At 44.9% G+C, this 20,988-nt stretch overlaps 1 protein-coding gene across 1 annotated transcript; it reads left to right on the top strand.

The window, feature by feature from the left end:
- Window positions 1-1,558: 1,558 nt before the first annotated feature.
- Window positions 1,559-13,316, top strand: LOC140195981 (uncharacterized). Its single transcript, XM_072254666.1, has 2 exons — window positions 1,559-1,603; window positions 9,321-13,316. Exon 2 carries the CDS (start codon window positions 9,761-9,763, stop codon window positions 11,618-11,620), a length of 1,860 nt encoding a protein of 619 aa, XP_072110767.1. The 5' UTR covers window positions 1,559-1,603; window positions 9,321-9,760; the 3' UTR covers window positions 11,621-13,316.
- Window positions 13,317-20,988: the final 7,672 nt, after the last annotated feature.

The raw sequence follows: 20,988 nt of genomic DNA on the forward strand, positions 1-20,988 counted from the left end.
CATCGCACCCAGGACTGAACCCTGGTCACTTGAGCATTGGAGGAGTCTGTTCTGCTGATGTTAGCCTTAAACTGGACTGATGTTTAATATTGTGGATCTGTGAAAGATAAATCAGTTCTGTATCAAATCCCGTGTCTCAAGTACTTACTGTCTCTACCACACTCACAATGTACACTAGAGAGGCCAGTCGGCCCATCTGGTCCCTGCCCATGTTTCTGTTCCATATCAGTATATCAAAATCTATCCCTGCCGTTCCCCTCTCACTCTCCCTGTGATGACAGGTTGCAACTAGTCACCACTCCGTGGGATAGGAGATTTCCCTTGAATTTCAGAGAATCATAGAAATCTACAGCACATTACAGACCCTTTGGCTTAAAATGATGTGACAACCATGTAACTTACTCTAGAACCTGCCTAGAATTACCCTACCGCATAGCCCTCTATTTTCCTAAACTCCATGTACCTATCTAAGAGTCTCTTAAAAGACCCGATTGTATCCGCCTCTATCATCGTCGCAGGCAGTGCATTCCACACACACACCACACTTTGTTTAAAAAACGTAGCTCTGACATCTCCTCTGTACCTACCTCCAAGCACCTTAAGCCTATGCCCCCTCGTGTTAGCCGTTTCAGCCCTGGGAAGAAGCCTCTGGCTATCGACACGACCAATGCCTCCCATCATCCTACACACCTGCATGAATTTCCTGCATGCTTCTGTCCAGGCTGAATAACGCGATGAGCTCACTGTGGTTTTAACGTTCTTCGGGGCTCTGGACTAAGGTGGTTAAGCTCCTTCTTCCCTGATCTTTTCAATGTTTTGTGTCATTTTCACTCATTTCAAAGGTCTGTGCCTCAGACAGCTGGGTTGGTTGAATGAGCCTCTAAAGTCTGACAGCAGATGAGCGAGTGAATCTTCGATGGTGTAGAGTCAGAAACCAAAAAGTTAACAGCCTGAGTCAGGGCTTTGGGGCTCCAGGAAGAGATGGGAATTAAGAGTTTACAAGGACAAGGAGGAAGAGGAATCCAACCAGCAGAATATGGCTACAAATGAAAGATCAGAAACACTTTGAAACTGTTTGATTGAAAAAAAAGGTGGTTAATTTCAGCAAAATACTGGAGGAAATCAACAGATCAGGCAGCAAATGTGGAGAGGAATAAATAGACAACGTTTAGGCCGAGCCCCTTCAGCATGCCCAGACTGTGTACTACTCTGCTTAGTTGCTGCCTGAACTGCAGAGTTCCTCCAGCATTTTGTGTGTATTTGTTCACATTTCCATCAACAGTAGAATCTCTTGTGTTGTATATCTGCATTTGTAACAAGGTTCCACTTTGGCATTAGACACGCGGAAAGCTTGTTGACATTAAGTGTATTGCTTATGGGAGCTGCTTTCTGCATTAAAAGAGCTGCCGAGTTTTCTACACAAAAAAAAACTGAGGTATGGGCATGGAACCGGTGCTTGCAGAAACTTTTAATGGCACCGTGATTACCCAGAAAGCTCTGCGAAGAATTTTCGCCGTCGATGAAACACCGATCGAATGCACAGGCTGTTCCCGAATATCGCGCATGCGCGCGGTACACAAAGGCCTTGAGGAATCGGCACCAGGTAAGAGATATTCCCCGGCTGCGGGTGGGGGTTTTCAACACCGAATTCGGAACAATTGCTGTGAGCTCCGGACACCGTGGGCCGTAATCCCGGGACAGTCCTGCTCTCTTCCCTCTGTCTCAGCCCCACGATCTGTACACGGGCCCCGGGGAGCTTCCGGCTGATGAGGGAATGGGAACCGGTGGATCTCTCAGACAGAGCTGAGCTCCAGCTGTCTAAATGCAAGGATTAGGAACTCGGAGAAAGGGGACAAAATCTTTTACATCAATTGTTGAGAAAATCACCTTCCTTCTCCCTCCAATCACAAACAAGAGAAAATCTGCAGATATTGAAAATCCAAGCAACACACACAAAATGCTGGAGCAACTCAGCATTAGTACACTTTTCCATAGATGCTGCCTGGCCTGCTGATTTCCTCCAGCATTTTGTGTGTGTTGCTTGTTCTACCTCCTCTTGTTCTGGACCTTTCTACCCGTGGGAACATGTTTTGACCCATTCTCTCTGGGTACATAATGATATCAAACACCTTTGTCCTGAGCAACAAGTAGCTTTCACATCACAAATGTGCCAGACTCCAATGAGACAGACTACTGCCCTTCTCTTCATATTCATTGGCCGTCAGTCACCTGGGGGAGGGTTCAGGGGAAATATTTATGTACAATACAGAAACTGGTATTACCTGTATGTATTGTGGCGATGCAAAAGTTGCTGGAGAATTTGCAAGTGGGAGGAAGTGGAGTAATATTTGGAAATCTGACTTTTTAAAGCATCATTTAGCGAGCAAATCAGATATGGACGGTGTGCAAAAGGTCTGGCGAGAAAATCCTTCATAACCCTCTACAGGCCTGCTATATAGGTTGTGTGAGAGTGCAGATGAACTCGATCAAACCCAGAGGAGATCAAAGTTCTCATTTGCTAGCTGTTAAAATAAATACCTCTCTCTTTAAAGTTCAGTGTGCACATGTTGTTGTCAATGGGTAAAAACTGCACAGGCAAGATTTTTTGGCACACCGGTCATTACAAATTAGATGGGACATTGGTGGGAAGGTGAGGAGACTTCCAGTGTCCTTGACACCCTCACCTGCTAGGTATGCATCCAGCTGCAGCTTGTAACCTCGCACGTTAGGGAGTTGGAGCTGGAAATGGTTGAATTCCAGATTATCCAGGAGTTGGTGAGGGTGATAGATATGACATGAAGAGAGGTGAATTCTCACCCACAGGAATCTGGGTGAGAGTCAGGAAGGCGAATGAGGTTAATTAGCCATTGCAGAGTACTCTTGTTGCCATCCCACACAACAACACTTTAGAAACTGTTGGGGGGGGGGGATAACTTGGCAGGGGAGTGTCAAAGAGCTGATAGGGGATTTGTTAGCAGAGATCAAATATCCTAGTGGTAAGGCTTGCTAGTGCTAGTGTGTGGTGGGGGAGGGGTGATGGTGGTTAAACTAAATTTGCAGAGGGGATTGGAGTCAGAATGCCAGAACAGATGGTGGAGAGGGTGAATTGAAATGACATGCATCTTTAATTAACATGAGGAGTAGAAATCTTTACATTACTTCTCTATCTAAATGTGCAATGTGTAATTTCTAGTAATTTATAATAAATAGTACATAGGACAGTCATTAAAACATAGAAATACAATTGCATCAGTATGAATTAATCAGTCTGACGACCTGGTGGAATGAGCTGTCCCGGAGCCTGTCGGGCCTGGCTTTTATGCTGTGGTACCGTTTCCTGGATGGTAGCAGCTGGAACAGTTTGTGGTTGGGGTGACTCAGGTCCCCAATAATCCTTCGGGCTTTTTTACGCACCTGACTCTGTAAATGTCCTGAATAGTGGAAAGTTCACGTCTACAGATGCGCTGGGCTGTCCGCACCACTCTCTGCAGAGTCCTGCGATTGAGGGAAGTACAGTTCCCATACCAGGCAGTGATGCAGCCAGTCAGGATGCTCTCAATTGTGCCCCGGTAGAAAGATCTTCCATACCAAACTTCATCAAGCATCTGAGGTGGAAGAGGCGCACAGCCACATGACACACAGCGGGTATGTACAGACTATGTGAGATCCTTGGTGATGTTTATGCCGAGGAACTTAAAGCTGTTCACCCTCTCAACCCCAGATCCATTGATGTCAATAGGGGTTAGCCTGTCTCCATTCCTCCTGTCATCCACAATCAGTTCCTTTGTTTTTGTGACATTGAGGGAGAGGGTGCTTTCTTTACACCCAGACAGATGTTGTTCAGACAGAGTCAGCAATCAAATGGTTGAGCATGGTGTGATGAATGTGCTGAGCTGTGTATATCACAATGCAGGAAACGTCATAGGAAAGCCAGATGAGCTCAGGACAGGGAATCATGATATCATAGCCATTACTGGGACTTGGTTGCACCCAACAGTCTGAGGGATTTAGAGGAACACATTTCTAGAGAGATTACACCCCATGCCAAGAAACAAAGGTGGATTCAGTAAGTGATTATAACTTTCCATATGTTGACTGGGACTCCCATACTTAAAAGGACTAGATGGGGTAGAGTTTGTCAAATGTGCCCCTAATTAGGGCTGGTGACAGAAATTAGTGATTATAATGCTATTAGATCTAAAGTAATTATGGAAAAAGAGAGGTCTAGACCATGAGTTGAGATTCTAAATTGGAGAAAGGTTAATTTTGATGGTATCAGAAAGGATCTAGAGGAACAGATTTGTCGAGAGATTGCAGAATATGCCAAGAAAAAAATATTGATATAGTAAGCAATTTTAACTTTCCAAATATTGACTGGGTCTCCCATACTGTCAAAGGTCTAGCTGGGGTAGAGTTTGTCAATTGTGTCCTCAATCAGCATGTAGAGTTCCCAATGTAGAAGTGTGCAATAAGCTGTTAGGAAATGATCCAGGGCTGGTGATGGAAATTAGTGTATGGAAACACTTTGTATCTAGTGATCATAATGCCATGAGATTTAAAGTAAATATGGAAAAAGAGAAGTCAGGACGACGGGTTGAGATTGTAAATTGGAGAAAGGTCAATTTTAATGGTATCAGAAAGGATCTGACAAGTGTGGTTTGTGACAGGCTGTTTTCTGGCAAAGGAGTACTTGGTAAGTGGGAATTCTTCAGAAGTGCAATCTTGAATGTGCAGAGTTTGTGTGTGCCTGCCAAATTAAAAGTTGAAAGGTCACTGGTGCAGGGGTCCCTGATTTTCAAGAGATATTGAGGCCCCGGATATTTTGTTCCTCTAAATGCCTCAGACTTTTGGGTGCAACCAAGAAACATTAATGGTTACAAATCATAATTCAATGCCCTGAGCATATCTCATTTTTTTTTTTTAGTTGTCTTCTGTAAGTTTTAAAAAACTTTGCAATAGTTTTTGTTCTATTATTTGCCCTCTCTTTGGCTTTTATGTTGGCTTTGGCTTCTCATTTCAGCCATGGTTGTGTCCTCCTGCCTTTACAATGCTTCCATTTCTTTGGGATGTATCTATCACTCAGCTCCCGAATTGCTCCCAGAATCTCCAGCCATTGCTGCTCTGTTGTCATTCCTACCAGTTTCCCCTGACAATCAAGTTTGGCCAGCTTCTCTGTCATGGGGACATGGAGAAGTTCCATGGAACAGGCCATTCGGCCCATTTAGACAATGCCAAAAATACTTAAACTCTAATGCAATGTCCTACACTGGGACCACAGCCCTCCATACCCCTACCATCCAGGTACCTATCCAAACTTCTCTTAAATGGTGAAATTGAGCTGGCATGAATCACTTGTGCTGGCATCTCATTCCACACTGTCACGAGCATTTCAGTGAAGAGTTTTTCCACATGTTCCCCTTGACTTTTCACCTTCCTCACTTACCCATGACCTCCGGTTGTTGTCCCACCCAACCTCAGTGGAAAAAGCCTGCTGCATTTACCCTATCTCTACCTTCATAATTGTGTATACTTCCAACAAATCCTCAGAGCAATGTATAATTTCCTTGTTTATGTTTAGAGCGTTTTTTACGTGTGTAAGATGATGAGGGGTATTGATCATGTGGATAGCCAGAGGCTTTTTCCCAGTGCTGAAATGGCTAACGCGATGGGGCACAGTGTTAAGGTGCTTGATAATATGTACCAATGGGATGTCAGGGGTAAGTTTTGCACACAGAGAGTAGTGGATGCATGGAATGCACGGCCAGCAGCGGTGGTAGAGGCAGATACAATAGGGTCTTTTAAGAGACTCGGATAGGTACATGGAGCTTAGAAAAATAGAGGGCTATGATTTAGGGAAATTCCAGGCAGTTTCTAGAGTAGGTATCAGGATTGGCAGAACATTGTGGGCCGAAGGGCCTACAATATGTTGTAGATTTCTCATTCCTATGTTAAACAGCAAAACAACATTGGCTGTTCTCCAATCCTCTGGTACCTCCCCCTATCACTAAGGATGATTTAATTATCTCTGCTAGGGCCTCAACAATTTCTGCACTTACCTCCTGTCGAGACCAAGGGAGCACCTTGTCATGCCCTGGAGATTTATCCACCCTAATCTGCCTCAGGATAGCAAGCATCTCCTCTTTTAATCTGTACAGGGTCCATGATGTTAATGCCATTGCCCACACTTCCATAGACTCTGTGTCCATCTCCTGGGTAAATAGAGATGATCTTCCCCGTCTGCATTGGTTCCAAACATGGATTACCATTCTGGTCTTCCAGAGGACCAACTTTGTCCCTTGCAATACTTTTACTCTTAATCTATCTCTCGAATCACTTAGGATTATCCTTCATCTTTCCCGTGAGGGCAACCTCATGCCTTCTTTCAGCCATCCTGATTTACTTCTTCTTTGTTCTCTTGCATTTATTCTTCATAAGAACCTACCCGCTATCCCTATTATGTAACTCCCTCCATTTTGTGCTCAATACCAATGTCTCAATATCTCTTGGAAACCAAGGTTCCCTATAGTTTCTATCTTTACCTTTTATTCTGACAAGCACATACCCGCTTTGTACTTACAAAATATTGCTTTGAAGGCCTCAATTTACGAAGCACACCTTTGCCGTAAAGCAGCCTGTCCCAGTCCACAGTTGCCAGATCCTAGTGTCATAATTCAGATCCATACCCTGAACACATCCACCTTTCCTACGATGCTCCTTGTATTGAAATATATAGGGCTCAGCATATTCACTGCACCATGCTCAACTTTTTCATTCCTGACTTTGTCTGAGGTCTGAACAACATCTGTTTCCACAACCCCTCCATTATCTGTTCTGTTATCCAGGCTCCCATTCACCCTGCAACTTCAGTTTAAACACCACCCTACCCCCAACTCCCACCATACAACTCTGTCACCCCTTTGGCTTTCATCTCCCAGATCAATAAAAAGGAGGTGCATACCAGGTACAGGCAGATAGGAACAAATGGGGTACTTATGAAATACAGGAAATTCAAGTTAAAATAAAAGAAGGCATGAGGTTGCCCCAGCAGACAAGATTTAGGAGACTCCTCAGTGATTCTGCAGACATGTTAAGAGCAAAAAGATTGCAAGGGGAAAATTAATCCTCTGGAAGATCAGAATGATAATCCATATGAGGAGACCAAGTAGATGGGGGAGATAGTTTTTTTGCATCCGTATTTACACAGGAGTTGGACACAGTCTATAGAAGTGAGGCAAAGCAGCATCGACTTCATGAACCCTGTACAGATTACAGAGGTGGAGGTGTTTGCTGTCTTAAGGCAAATTACCATGGATAAATCCCCAGGGTCTGATAAGTTGTTCCCTGGGACCCTGCGGAAGACAAGTGCAGAAATTATCAGGGCCCAAGCACAAATATTTAAATCATCCTCAGTGTCAGGTGAGGTACCGGAGGACTGGGGGACAGCCAATGTTGTTCCACTGTTCAAGAAAGGCTCTAAAAATAAACTAAGAAATTGTATGATGGCGAGCTTGACATCAGTAGAGGGAAAGTTATTGGAATGTATGTGCAGGAACCGGATATATAAGTATTTGGATAGATGTGGACTGATTAAGGATAGACAGCATGGCTTTGTGCACGGTAGGTCATGTCTAACAAATCTTATAGAATCTCTCGAGGAAGTTATCAGGAAAGTGGATGAAGGCAAGGCAGTGGATGTTGTCTACATGGACCTTAGCAAGGCACTTGACAGAGTCTCATATGGGAGGTTGCTCAAGAAGGTTCAGTCACTCAGCATTCAAGATGATATAGTAAACTGGATGAGACACTGTCTTTGGGAGAAGCCAGACTGTGGTAGCAGATGGTTGTCTCTCTGACTGGAAGCCTGTGACTAGTGGTGTGCAATAGCGATCAGTTGGATCTGTTGTTGTTTGTCATCTATATCAATAATCTGCATGATAGTGTGGTTAACTGGATCAGCAAAGTTGTGGATGACACCAAGATTGGTGGTGTAGTGGACAACGAGGAAGACTATCATGGCTTGCACTGCTATCTGGACCAGCTGAGAAAATGGTTTGAGAAATGAAAATGGAATTTAATGCAGACAAGTGTGAGTATTGCACTTTGGTATGATCTACCAAGGGAGGTCTTTCACAGTGACTGGCCGGGCACGGAGGAGTGTTGTAGTAGAAAGGGACCTGTGAATACAAGTCCTTAATTCACTGAAAGTGGTATCACAGTTAGATAGGGACGGAAAGAAGGATTTCAGCCCATTGGCCTTCATGAACCAAAGTACTGACAAAAATAGATGGATGTTATGTTGATTTATAGAAGACATCGGTGAGGCTGAATTTGGAGTATTGTGTGCGGTTTTGGTCACCTACCTGCAGGAAAGATGTAAAAGAGGTTGAAAGAGTTCAGAGGAAATTCACAAGGATGTTGCCAGGTCTGTAGGACTTGGGTTATAAAAAAAGATTGAACAGGTCAGGACTTTATTCCTTGGAACGTAGAAGATTGAGGGGAGATTTGATTGTGATGGAGGGGCATAGATAGGGTAAATGCAAGCTGGCTTTCTCCACTGAGATTGGGTGGGACTACAACCAGAGACCATGGGTTAAGGGTGAAAGGTGAAACATTAAGGGGAACATGAGGGGAAACTTCTTCACACAGATGGTTATCCAGATGTGGAATGAGCAGCCAGCACAAGTGGTGCATGCGAGCATGATTTCAACATTTAAGAGGTGTGTATGGGTACCTGGATGGTAGAGGAATGGGAGTAGACAGTTTAAATTGTTCAACGCAAACTAGGTGGCCCAAAGGGTCTATGTTGTAACTTTCTATGACTGTGACAAGAACCTGAAATATTACAAAAAATCACCCTAAGTACTTTTAACAGCTGTGCAGACCAACCATTCATCTCGGCAGGAAGTTTTTATATGGCGTTAAAACTGTGGCGCTTTAAGTTAATAATACATAAAAGAAAATCCCAGCTGCACGTCATGAAAGACTATTTGCGTGATAATGTTTCAGTTACTGTGGGGCCAGGCACTCATGCAGCTCAGTAGGAACAGGGAATAATACCAATGGAGAGAGTCAAACTGAGCCAAGGCATGAATTGGAGATGGCAGAAATGCCCCATTCTTATAGAGACAGGAAGAGCGTCAGGGAATTGATGGTCATTCCAGATACCAGCATTGTGCCCAGACAGAAGATGATTTCTCTGTCCAACTTGGGTTCAACCTCACTGTAACAGTGTGATACCAGATCAAACCGTGGCAACTCAAGTGATCTCATCTGAAATGTTGTCCTACACCCATTGATGGAATTTGTAAATCTTTTTACAGGTTAAAAACGAGAAGGAATTTGCTCCAGGATTCTCAAACACGGCATGCCAGTTTTGCTGCCTCTGTCTAGGTATTTAAGAAGTGGAGCAAGGGATTCAAACAACCATCCTTCTTGCTCAGACTGCGGGGAGGGATTCACTCAGTCATTTGACCAACTGGCATGCCCAACATTTGACAGAGGGGAAAGACCGTTCACCTGCTCAGACAGTGGGAATGGATTCACTCGGTCATCTCAATTGAAGGTACATCAGCAGGTTCACACTGGCCAAGGCCATTCACCTGTTCTGTGTGTGAGAAAGGTTTCAGTCGGTCTTCCCACCTGTGGACACACCAGTCAGTACAGACCGGGCAGAGGCTTGTCATATGCTGAATTTCTGGGAAAGGAATTCACTCAGTCATCTGACCTAGTGGCTCACCAGTGAGTTCACACCGGGGAGTGGATGTTCAGCTGCTCAGACTCTGGGAAGGGATTCACTTGGTCATCTAACATAATGGCTCACCAGCGAGTTCACACCAGGGAGCAGCCGTTCACCTGCTCGGACTGTGGGAAGGGATTCACTTTGTCATTTAAGCTACTGACACACCAGTCAGTTCACACAGGAGAGAAGCCGTTCACCTGCTCAGTCTGTGGGAAGGGATTCACTCGGTCATACAACCTGCAGAGTCATCAGCGAGTTCACACAGGGGAGAAGCCGTACACCTGCTCAGAATGTGGGAAGAGATTCACTCAGTCATTCTACCTACAGAGACACCTGCAAATTCACACTGGGGAGAAGCTGTTCACCTGCTCAGTCTGTGAGAAGAGATTCACTCACCCTTTCACCCTACAAAGACACCAGCGAGTTCACACTGGGGAGAAGCCATTTACCTGCTCAGTCTGTGAGAAGAGATTTACTCACTGTTTCACCCTACAAAGACACCAGCGAGTTCACATTGGGGAGAAGCCGTTCACCTGCTCAGTCTGTGGGAAGAGATTCACTGATTCATCCACCCTACAGAGTCACCATCGAGTTCACACTGGGGAGAAGCCGTTCACCTGCTCAGAATGTGGGAAGGGATTCACTCAGTCATCCAACCTACAGAGTCATCAGCGAGTTCACACTGGGGAGAAGCCATTTACCTGCTCAGAATGTGGGAAGGGATTCACTCAGTTACACAACCTACAGAGTCATCAGCGAGTTCACACTGGGGAGAAGCCGTTCACATGCCCAGACTGTGGGAAGGGATTCACTCGGTCATCCCAACTATTGTCACACCGGTCAGTTCACACTGGAGAGAAGCCATTCTCCTGCTCAGAATGTGGGAAGGGATTCACTCAGTCATCCCAACTACTGGCACACCAGTCAGTTCACACTGGAGAAAGGCCATTCACCTGCTCAGAATGTGGGAAGGGATTCACTCAGTCATCCCAACTACTGGCACACCAGTCAGTTCACATTGGAGAAAGGCCATTCACCTGCTCAGTCTGTGGGAAGGGATTCACTCAGTCATCCCACCTACAGAGTCATCACCGAGTTCACACAGGGGAGAGGCCATTCACCTGCTCAGTCTGTGGGAAGAGATTCACTGCGTCATCCCAACTGAAGGTACATCAGCGGGTTCACACTGGGGAGAAGCCGTTCACCTGCTCAGTCTGTGGGAAGGGATTCTCTCAGTCATCCCAACTACAGACTCATCAGCGAGTTCACACTGGGGAGAGGCCATTCACCTGCTCAGTCTGTGGGAAGAGGTTCACTCAGTCATCCCAACTACAGATTCATCAGCGAGTTCATACTGGGGAGAAGCCGTTCACCTGCTCAGAATGTGGGAAACGATTCACTCAGTCATCCCAACTACTAGCACACCAGTCAGTTCACACTGGAGAGTGGCCACTCACCTGCTCAGACTGTGGGAAGGGATTCACTCGGTCATCCAACCTACTGGCACACCAGTCAGTTCACACAGGGGAGAGGCCATTCAGCTGCTCAGAATGCGGGAAAGGATTCACTCATTTATCCAAGCTACTGGCACACCAGTCAGTTCACACCGGGGACAGGCCATTCACGTGCTCGGTCTGTGAGAAGAGATTCACTCAGTCATCCTACCTACAGAGACATCTGCGAGTTCACACTGGGGAGAAGCCATTCAACTGCTCAGAATGTGGGAAGAGATTCACTCACTCTTCCACCCTACAGAGACATCAGCAGGTTCACACCGGGAAGAAGCCATTCACCTGCTCAGAATGTGGGAAAGGATTCACTCAGTCATCCCAACTACTGGCACACCAGTCAGTTCACAATGGGGAGTGGTCGTTGTTATGAATCCCTGGGTTTCCTTTGCTGTGGACTGTCATCTTAAGAGAGAGAGAGAGAGAGAGATATTAAGGCGAATCAGTCTGACTTACGGCTTGTTTACATCGCTCGCAGCTTGTTTAGTTTTAACTGAGGACACAGACACTCAGAGTCAGACAGAGATGAAGGAGAAAAAAATGGAAGGATCGACATAAGGGAACTAGTGGCCAAGGGTCACTGTTTAGAACTTTCCAATGCCCACAAGGGTGGGTTAATTATCGATTCAGCGAACGTTGAATGTGTGGTTGTCACCTCATTTGATCCATAGGAGTGGATCGGATTTGGGGTATCCTGTGAAGACCACACCCTTGCCTAGGTGTGGTGTGGTAATTCACTTGAAGACGATACGCCTTGTGACAAGTCACTTTTGGAGATAATTCGTATGTCGATTTGGAACGACAACGGATAAAATCTACAGCAGCTGTTCTCCACTTTTACCACCATGAACCTGTGGAATTCGACATAATTGCCTTCTCTCGATATTTACCCTGGATTACAAATACCTCTCTCTCATCATCTATTCTGTGGATGAACAGAACTTTCATACTTTACCATCTCAAGACTCTTAAGCCTTGTTTCCCCAGAGCTCAATAGTTTGGGAGTTATATTTACACACATATATACACGTAACACTGTTAACTATTGTTATCTTGCTTAAGTTACTATATTATAAGTCAATACTAATAAAGATAGCAGTTTTCACCTTAAAACCAGATGTAGTCTATTGTTGCTGGTTCATTTCTAAAGCGTTACAATTCATAACAAAATTGGGGCCTGCATCCAGGATATGAACAAATTTGGTGGTGTATTGATTGATTAATTATCAGTTTCATTGGGGAAATCTGTTTAGATTTATTTGTGTGTGGAAAATCAGCAGCAATGGATGTTGATAGATTTCTGGAACCGCCAACATCTGAGGCATTAGAGGACGTCAGTAGCATTGAGTTGTTGAGTACTGCTAAAAGGTTCAAACTTGTTCCGGTGAAATCAACAATGAGGAGGGCACAGATGCAGAGGATAATAGCTGAGCATTATGTATCTGAGGGTGTGTTTAAACCGGAGGAGTTGGAGGTGTTTCATGAAAGTAAACCTAGTGAGCTTGAGCTCCCGTACAAGTTAGAAAAGTTAAAGATGGAGGCTGCGGAAAGGCAGAGGCAGTTTGAGGCTAGAGAGGCAGGAAAACAGAGGGAGGAAGCAGAAAGACAGAGGCTGTTTGAGCTGGAAAAGATAGAGAGATTGCTGCAAAGGGGTCTAGTGTTAGACTCTAGTGATAAGTTTGAGGCCAGTCAGGAAGTTAAATTGGTACAGTACCTCCATTTGACGAGGCAGAGGTTGATAAATACTTTCAGCATTTTGAGAGGGTTGCTCAGAGTTTAAAGTGGCTAAAAGAGGCTTGGCCTATTCTCTCACAAAGTGTAATTAAGGAGAAGGCTCAGCAACCCTATTCTGCTTTGACAGTTGATGAAGCAACTGATTATGACATTGTGAATGAGGCTGTGCTCAGAGCTTACGAGTTGGTCCCAGAAGCATACAGGCAAAATTTAGACATTTGAGGAAATCTGTAAACCACACTTATATATAGAATTTGCTTATGAGAAGTTTGTGTGTTTTGACCACTGGTGCACATCTAAAAATGTAAATGATGTTTTTAACAGCTTGAAAGAGTTGGTTTTAATTGAAGAATTCAAAAGGTGCATCCCTGATGACATAAAGACATACTTAGATGAAAAGGATGCTGCCACTTTGCAGGAGTCTGCTAGATTAGCAGATGAGTTTTCTTTAACTCATAAGGTTAAATTTACCCTGAGTAAAAGCTTCCGAAACAGTATCAGGGATAACCAGGGTAAACTGGAAATTAAAGCTGGGACTAGTGACAAGAGTAAGGATGAAGGGAAGCAGTTGAAGGAGAAATATTGTGGTCTTACTATTTACTTGCTACTATTGTAAGAAGGCTGGTCATATGATGCTAATTGTTCCATCCTGAAGAAGAAAAAGGAAAAGGAGGCAGCCCCAAATGCCTGTGATCAGCAAGTTGAAGCACTGATAAATCCGCAGGGTTCTGAACATTCTCTTGAGGCTCAGTTAAGGACTGAGAGGTCTGACCGAGTTGAGAGGGATTCGATCGTTTTATGTCAGATGGGTTTGTATTAGTGAAGGAAGGGTCAGCCCTGGTACCAGTGAAAATTCTTTGAGATACTGGGGCTTCTCAGTCACTTATATTAGACAGCGTTCTAAAGTTTGGTGATGAGACTGACATTGGTGAGGTAAATCTTATTAAGGGTATTGGGGGCAGCATGGTTTCTGTGCCATTGCACAGGGTAACTTTACAGTCAGGGTTGGTTTCGGGACCTGTTAAGATCGGATTATGCTCCAGTTTACCAGTGGAAGATGTTACAAACGTTTGTACTTTGCTGTTAGGGAATGACCGGGCAGATGGTAAAGTTGTTCCTGCAGTGCAGTTGACAACTAAGCCAACCACTGACGATCCACAGATGGATTTTAACATTTATCCTTCCTGCGCAGTATCTCCAAGTATGGCTAAAATGTCTGCCAATGCAGAGAGTTCTGTGCAGCATGATTCTGATACCCATGATAGCCAAAATCGGGATTCAGGTTGTGATGAGTTGTCAGGGACATTTTCTGCCTTCACTGTTTCAACAGGATTCAGGTATGTCTGATGAGAAAGATTTATCCCTGTGTAGGAGGGAGTTTATAGCAGAACGGAACCGAGACCCTGAGATTGAAGCTTTAAAAGAAACAGCTCTCTCAGATGATGAGATTAAGAAAGTGCCAGTAGGATATTATCTCAAGGATGGAGTGTTAATGAGGAAGCGGAGACCACCTGCTATACCTGCGAGTGAGGAATGGGCAGTTGTTCACCAAGTTGTAGTTCCTAAAGTTCATAGGACTGAAAGTTTAACTTTGGCCCACAGTATGACCTCAGGTGGCCATTTTGGAGTGAATAAAACTGTAAACAGGATTATGAAAGATTTTGACTGGCCTAATTTGAGGAAAGATGTTGTGACCTTTTGCAGAACCTGTCACACTTATCAATTTGTGGATAAACCTAATCAGGTCACCCCAGTGGCCCCACTCCGGCCTATACCTGCATTCGGTGAACCCTTTTCCAAAGTTATAGTGGATTGTGTTGGCCCATTGCCAAAGACTAAAGCTGCCTATCAGTGTTTGCTCACTATTATGTGTACTGCATCCAGATTCCCAGAAGCAATAACTCTCAGAAATATTAAAGCTAAAACTGTGGCGAAGACTCTGAACAGGTTTTTTACTTTATTTGGTTTACCTAAAGAAATCCAGTCTGATCAAGGAAGTAATATTACATCTGGATTGTTTCAGCAGGTCGTTTATAAACTCGGAGCTAAACAAATTACATCGTCTGCATACCACCCGGAATCACAAGGGGCTTTGGAAAGATTTTATTCTACCCTCTAAACAATGATTAAGACATACCATATTGAAAATGGAAAAGAATGGGATGAAGGAATACATTTGCTTTTGTTTGCAGTAAGAGCGTCAGTACAGGAGTCACTGGGTTTTAGTCCATTTGAAATTGTATTTGGTCATAGAATGAGGGGTCCTTTGAATTTGATAAAGGAACAGTGGATTGATGGGTATGTACATGTTAACTTGTTGGACTTGTTTTGAGTTTCAAAAATAAACTACAGCAAGCCTGTAGTCTAGCAAGACAAAACTTAAAGATTTCTCAAAACAAAATGAAGTGTTGGTTTAATAAGTGGACTTGTGAAAGAAAATGTTAGGGTGGGGGATAAGGTGCTTCCCTATTTCCAATGTTGACAAATCCACTTCAGGCAAAATTCAATGGACCATATGAAATAGTCTCTCAAATTAATGAGGTAAATTATGTTATTAAAACACCCAACCAATGTAAACCAACACAGGTGGCACACATAAATATGATAAAGCCTTATTTTGGCAAGCAGGCACCATCTGTGAGTGTTGTTGTCAAAACATATGAATCTGGCAACCCTGAGATTGAAACAATTGACTCGTCTGAGACTTTTCACAAGCCAAACATGGTCCCAGTTAGGGTAATGAACTCAGTTGTTCTAGAAAACATTGATAACAAGTTGGCTCATCTGCAGCCAAAGCAACAGCAACAGCTGAAGGAATTAATTCTGAAGTCCTGATGTTCCCAAGGAAACCATGGTGGCAGTACATGACCTAGATATTGGTCAAGCCAAACTGATTAAACAATGCCCATATCACATGAACGTAGAAAAGTGTAAATTGGCTGAGCAAGAAATTGAATATATGCTGAAAAATTATATTATTAGGCCTTCAACATCAAATTGGAGCTCACCCTGCGTTATTGTGCCCAAACCTGATGGTAGTGTTAAATTTTTCACTGATTATAGGAAGGTAAATGCAGTAACAAAAACAGATGCCTATCCTATCCTTCGGGTGATGATTACATCGATAAGATTGGAAAAGCTAAATTTCTTACAAAGGTTGATCTGTTGAAAGGATATTGGCGTGTTCCATTGACGGACAGAGGTAGAGAAATTTCTGCATTTGTGACATCTTCTGGGTGGTATGAATACAATGTTTTGCTGTTTGGAATGAAAAATGCTCCAGGAACATTCCAGAGAATGATTGATTCTGTAATTTGAGGGTTAGAACACACAGGTGCCTATATTAATGACTTAGTCATAGGGAGTGACACTTGGGAAGAGCATATCTCTGCAGTAGAAAAGCTGTTTGACAGGCTTTCCCAGGCCAGCCTTACAGTTAACTTTAGCTGAGAGTGAATTTGGCCATGCCACTGTGACCTACCTTGGCTATGTAGTAGGTCAAGTCAAGTTGGCACCTGTTTAGGCAATTTCTGAAGTTCCTATTCCAACTGATAAGAAGGCTCTTAGGAGGTTTCTGGGAATGGTTGGATAATATCGTAAGTTTTGTAAGAACTTTGCTGATATTGCTCTTACTCTGACTAATCTCCTGAAGAAGGGCGAAAAGTTTGTTTGGACTGAGCAATGTCAGGATGCATTTGATCAATTGAATGTTATTATTTGAGATGAGGCCAATCAATGTAGTGTCTTCAGCAAATGTATTTAGCAGATTGGAGCTGTGGGTGGTGACACAAGTCATGGGTGCACAGAGAGTAAAGGAGGGGGCCAAGGAGACAACCCTGTGGGGTATGTGTACTGAGGGTCAGAGAGACAGAGGTGAGGGAGCCCACTCTTACCACCTGCCGGCGATCTGACAGGAAGTCCAGGATCCAGCTACACAAGGCAGGGTGAAGGCCGAGGTCTCTGAGCTTCTTGTCGATACTTCACGCCTTCGTATGGCTACTGCTCTGCCCATGACTGCAAGGAACTGCAGAGAACTTTGGGGAACAGAGAACATGAGATAAACAAGCCTCCCCTCCATCGACTCTTCCTACACTCCCCCTGCCTTGGAAAAGCAGGCCATGTACTCAAAGATCCTCACAACCCGGACATTCTTGCTGCAAACCCGCTCCCCCATCAGGGAAGAGATACAAAAGCCTTAAAGCGCATACCACCAGGCTCAAGGACAGCTTCCTGTCTGCGGTTATAAGTCAAATGAATGATAAAATGGACTCAACCCTACAATGTAAATCAATGCATGACCCTGCACCATGTCTATCTGCACTGCACTTTCTCTGCAGCCATAATGCTTTCTTACAGTTATTGTTTTGTCGTATAACAGTTCAATGTACTGTCGTAATGTACTGATCTGTGTGGATGGTACGTCAGGCAAGATTTTCACTGTAGCTCAGTATGTGATGATAATAAACAAATTCCCCATTTTAATTGTGTGGAAATATTAGATAGACTGAGCTTCTGCTTTGGAGCCAGAAAAGGAAACTTAACTGTTGTCATTTCTGAGGAATGCAAATAAATAGAAAAGGCTTCAATCTCTCATTGCGATCTGCAGTAACTGGGATCAGGTGACCGGTGGTGGGTCTCCCAGAACAATTATCAGAATCAGGTTTAATAGCACCGGCATTTGTCATGAAATTCATTGTCTCTGCAGCAGCAATAGAACCTCATTCTTAACAATAGATTTTAACAATTGTGATTTAAAATAAGAATATACATATTAAATAGTTCAATTATATAAGTAGTACAAAATAAAACTTTTAAAAAATGTAATAAACTAGTTTAATTGTGTGGAACTATTTGACGGACTGGGTTGTTGCTTTGGAAATTCTGGAGTGAAGCTGAAGTTAACTGTACTAAACTATAACTAAACTTATGAGAAGCTCAGATAAATACAAAAGGCTAAATTCTCCTATTAATGGGTCACACACCCATAAAAATTGGCTGCACTTCAGCAGGTAAAAACAGTGGAATGAAACATGATGAAAATATTGCAGAAAAAATCATTGTCCACCCACAACGAGAGGACGTAACAGATCTGGATCTCACTGCCTTGTCTGAACAGGCGAAAGATGAAGCTACACGGACACATAGAGCAGTGACCGGAAGATGCTGCAGATCTGCGGGAAAAAGTGAACAGGAAATGGGATCAGGTGACGGGTGGAGGGTCTCCCACCTAAGCAGGTGACTTTGCTCCTCGCCCCTCACATGCGCCCGACCCATCCGCTGCATTTTCCATATTTACACCAGATACATTGTCCCTTCATATCTTTCCTGCCCCTTTCCCTCCACCTTCAGGTCACAGAGTTACAGGCTCAATTCCCATTCTGATCCAACACACAATTCAGATCCAAACAAAAATTGTGCAGGTTTCATTTAAATCAGTCCATGTTTATAAACACTAATTTCTATTCACATTCCTCCGGCCTCACTGGACAGCAACACTGAAACAGCAGGAGGTGGCCATTCAGCCGCTCTAACCATCAACAAGATGACGGCTGCTCTCCCATCTCAGCCACATGTTTCTGCCCGATCCTCATTTCCTCGATCCCTCCGGTCTCCACACATCTGCCGGCCTCTTTTATGTGAGGACGATCACTGAGTCTTCACTGCCCTCTGTGGTGGGGATTTACAGACATTCACCACCCTCGGAGTGGAGACATTTCCCCTCATCTCAGTCCCAGACAGTCCACCCCCTTTTTCAGAGACTGGGATCCCTGGTTCAACCGGTAATGATGTTGTGCATTTCAATGTGTTCACCTCTCAGTCCTCGATTCTCTAAATGAAAGGGTTATCGCATTTGATCTTTCTTCATATGATGACCCCACCACTCCAGGGATCAGTCTGGTAAATCTTCATTGCACTGTCTATAACAAATACTCTCTAACCTCTTTGTTAATCCTCTATGGAATTTATTTCCATTTTCTGCAGTCCCGTGTTGCCCCAACCACTCACCTCCCACCCCTGTCACTATTTCCACCTTCCCACCTCCCCCTCACCTGGACCCACCTCTCACTCCCCAGCTCTTGCCCCATCCCCACCCCTCACCTCTTTTCTCGGACTATTTCCCGTCCACTCTCAGTCCAGAGGGAGGGTCTCGGCCTGAAATGTTGACGGTCCATTTCCCTCCACAGATGCTGCCCGACCCACTGAGTTCCTCCGGCAGTTTGTTCTTTGGTCTGTATAACCCGTGCTAGTGTGGGGAGCGGGATTTTACACCATATTCCAGGTACAGTCTCAACAAAACACAAATAATTGTCACTTTGCCCGGACCATTGGCCCCGCTTGCAGGGCAACAGTCTGCCGGTGTTTGCCCCCAATGTGGTGAATCGCCACCACCGTGGGCTCAGACATTTCCACAGATGAGCCCCTCCTGTCCCCACCGGGACAAACATCCTGTCCGCCCCCTCTCTCACCGTCTTCATCCTCTCCCTCCCCGGGGAACCGGCATCAAACCGACGGGCCGAGCGGTCTCCTCCTACCTCTCAGCGACACATCAGACTCCGGCCGCAGGAGACGCTTCACAAACGCCTCAACTTCCCTCGGAGGGAAATGGAAATATTTCAGAAAGCGGATATTTTCTTTGGGATTTTGTTCCGCTTTAACGGAGTAACGCCCTCTCGGCTGGTCCGCCTCCGCTATTGGTTGTAACCAGTGATTGACATCGCTTCGTACCAAAGGGAATAGCGCAGCTCTGCAATCAGTTCAGTTCCTCTGCTGACTGCCCGGGGGCGGGGGGGGCGTGGCTCGTTCTCAGTAGCTCAGCCGTTAAACCGAAAAAGCACGAGCACAGCAGCGCGTGTGTGACGTCAAGCTCCGTGCTCGTGACAGCAGAAGCAGATACGGGGAGACCATGGGTGACGTCAGGCGCGTGGGGGAGGGGCTGCTGTGTGACGTCACGTGAGGGGGAGCGCTTCAGTTTTAAACACCTTTTGTTGGGTCCGATCTGGAACAACAAAATAAAATTCGGGTTTCATCGGGAGCGGATCCGGTGTTGTGAGATGTGTCCGGCTGTGCCGTGTTGTTGGCGGAATGGGCAGCGGGGTGTTTGTCTCCGGGCTCTCCTCAGCCCCGGTTTTCACTTTGCGACCGAGCCCGGGCCGTGGATCAATTCCTTGTGGTTCTGCAGGGGGTTTGGGGCGAAGGGACAGTCTGTCTGTCTGTCTGTCTGTGTGGGTCGGGGTTGTGAGTGGGTCCCGGGACAAATTAACTTGTAAACACCGGACCATCTGGTGAATTGGATCAGACAGCTTCGCTCGCCTGTCCTTTCAGGAAACAACAATTCTCTCTTCATATTAATGACTGTCTAAACTTGCTGTGAACAAGATTCTGTGTTACAAGATTGTGAGTTACAGAGTCTAGGACAGCTGTCACCGTCATGGGCTGCGAGTGCAGACAGGGATTGGGGTCACTGAGCTGTGCATCAGAGAAGGACACGGGTTTGTACAGCCTCCTGTGGGGTAGAAATGTCCACACGGTGAATTCGGATCTGCTGGCACATCGGGAGTCTGAAAGGGAAAGGGAATAGGGAGGGGGCTGAGCAGAGAGTTTTAACAGGGGAACCTGTTCAGGGGTGGAGGGGTACAGGAGCTGTCTGATAGATCGTTTTAATTGTTTTTTTTATAATCGGACAAATGGTGACTGAGGAAGAAGCTTGTTGACGGAGGATACCCGGAGGCGAGCAGCTCAGACACGGAATCAGGAATTGAATTGAATTGACTTTATTTCTTACATCCATCAGGAGTAAAAATCTTCACATTACGTCTCCATCTAAATGTGTAACGTGCAATCATAGTAATTTATAATAGTTTATAATAAATAAAACAGACAATGTAATATAGAGCACGCTCAAATCAGCGTGAGTTCATCAGTCTGACGGCCTGGTGGAAGAAGCTGTCCCGGAGCCTGTTGGTCCTGGCTTTTATGTTGCGGTACCGCTTCCCGGATGGTGTCAGG

Source organism: Mobula birostris, chromosome 4, assembly GCF_030028105.1.
Source record: "Mobula birostris isolate sMobBir1 chromosome 4, sMobBir1.hap1, whole genome shotgun sequence".
Taxonomy (NCBI): Eukaryota; Metazoa; Chordata; class Chondrichthyes; order Myliobatiformes; family Myliobatidae; genus Mobula; species Mobula birostris.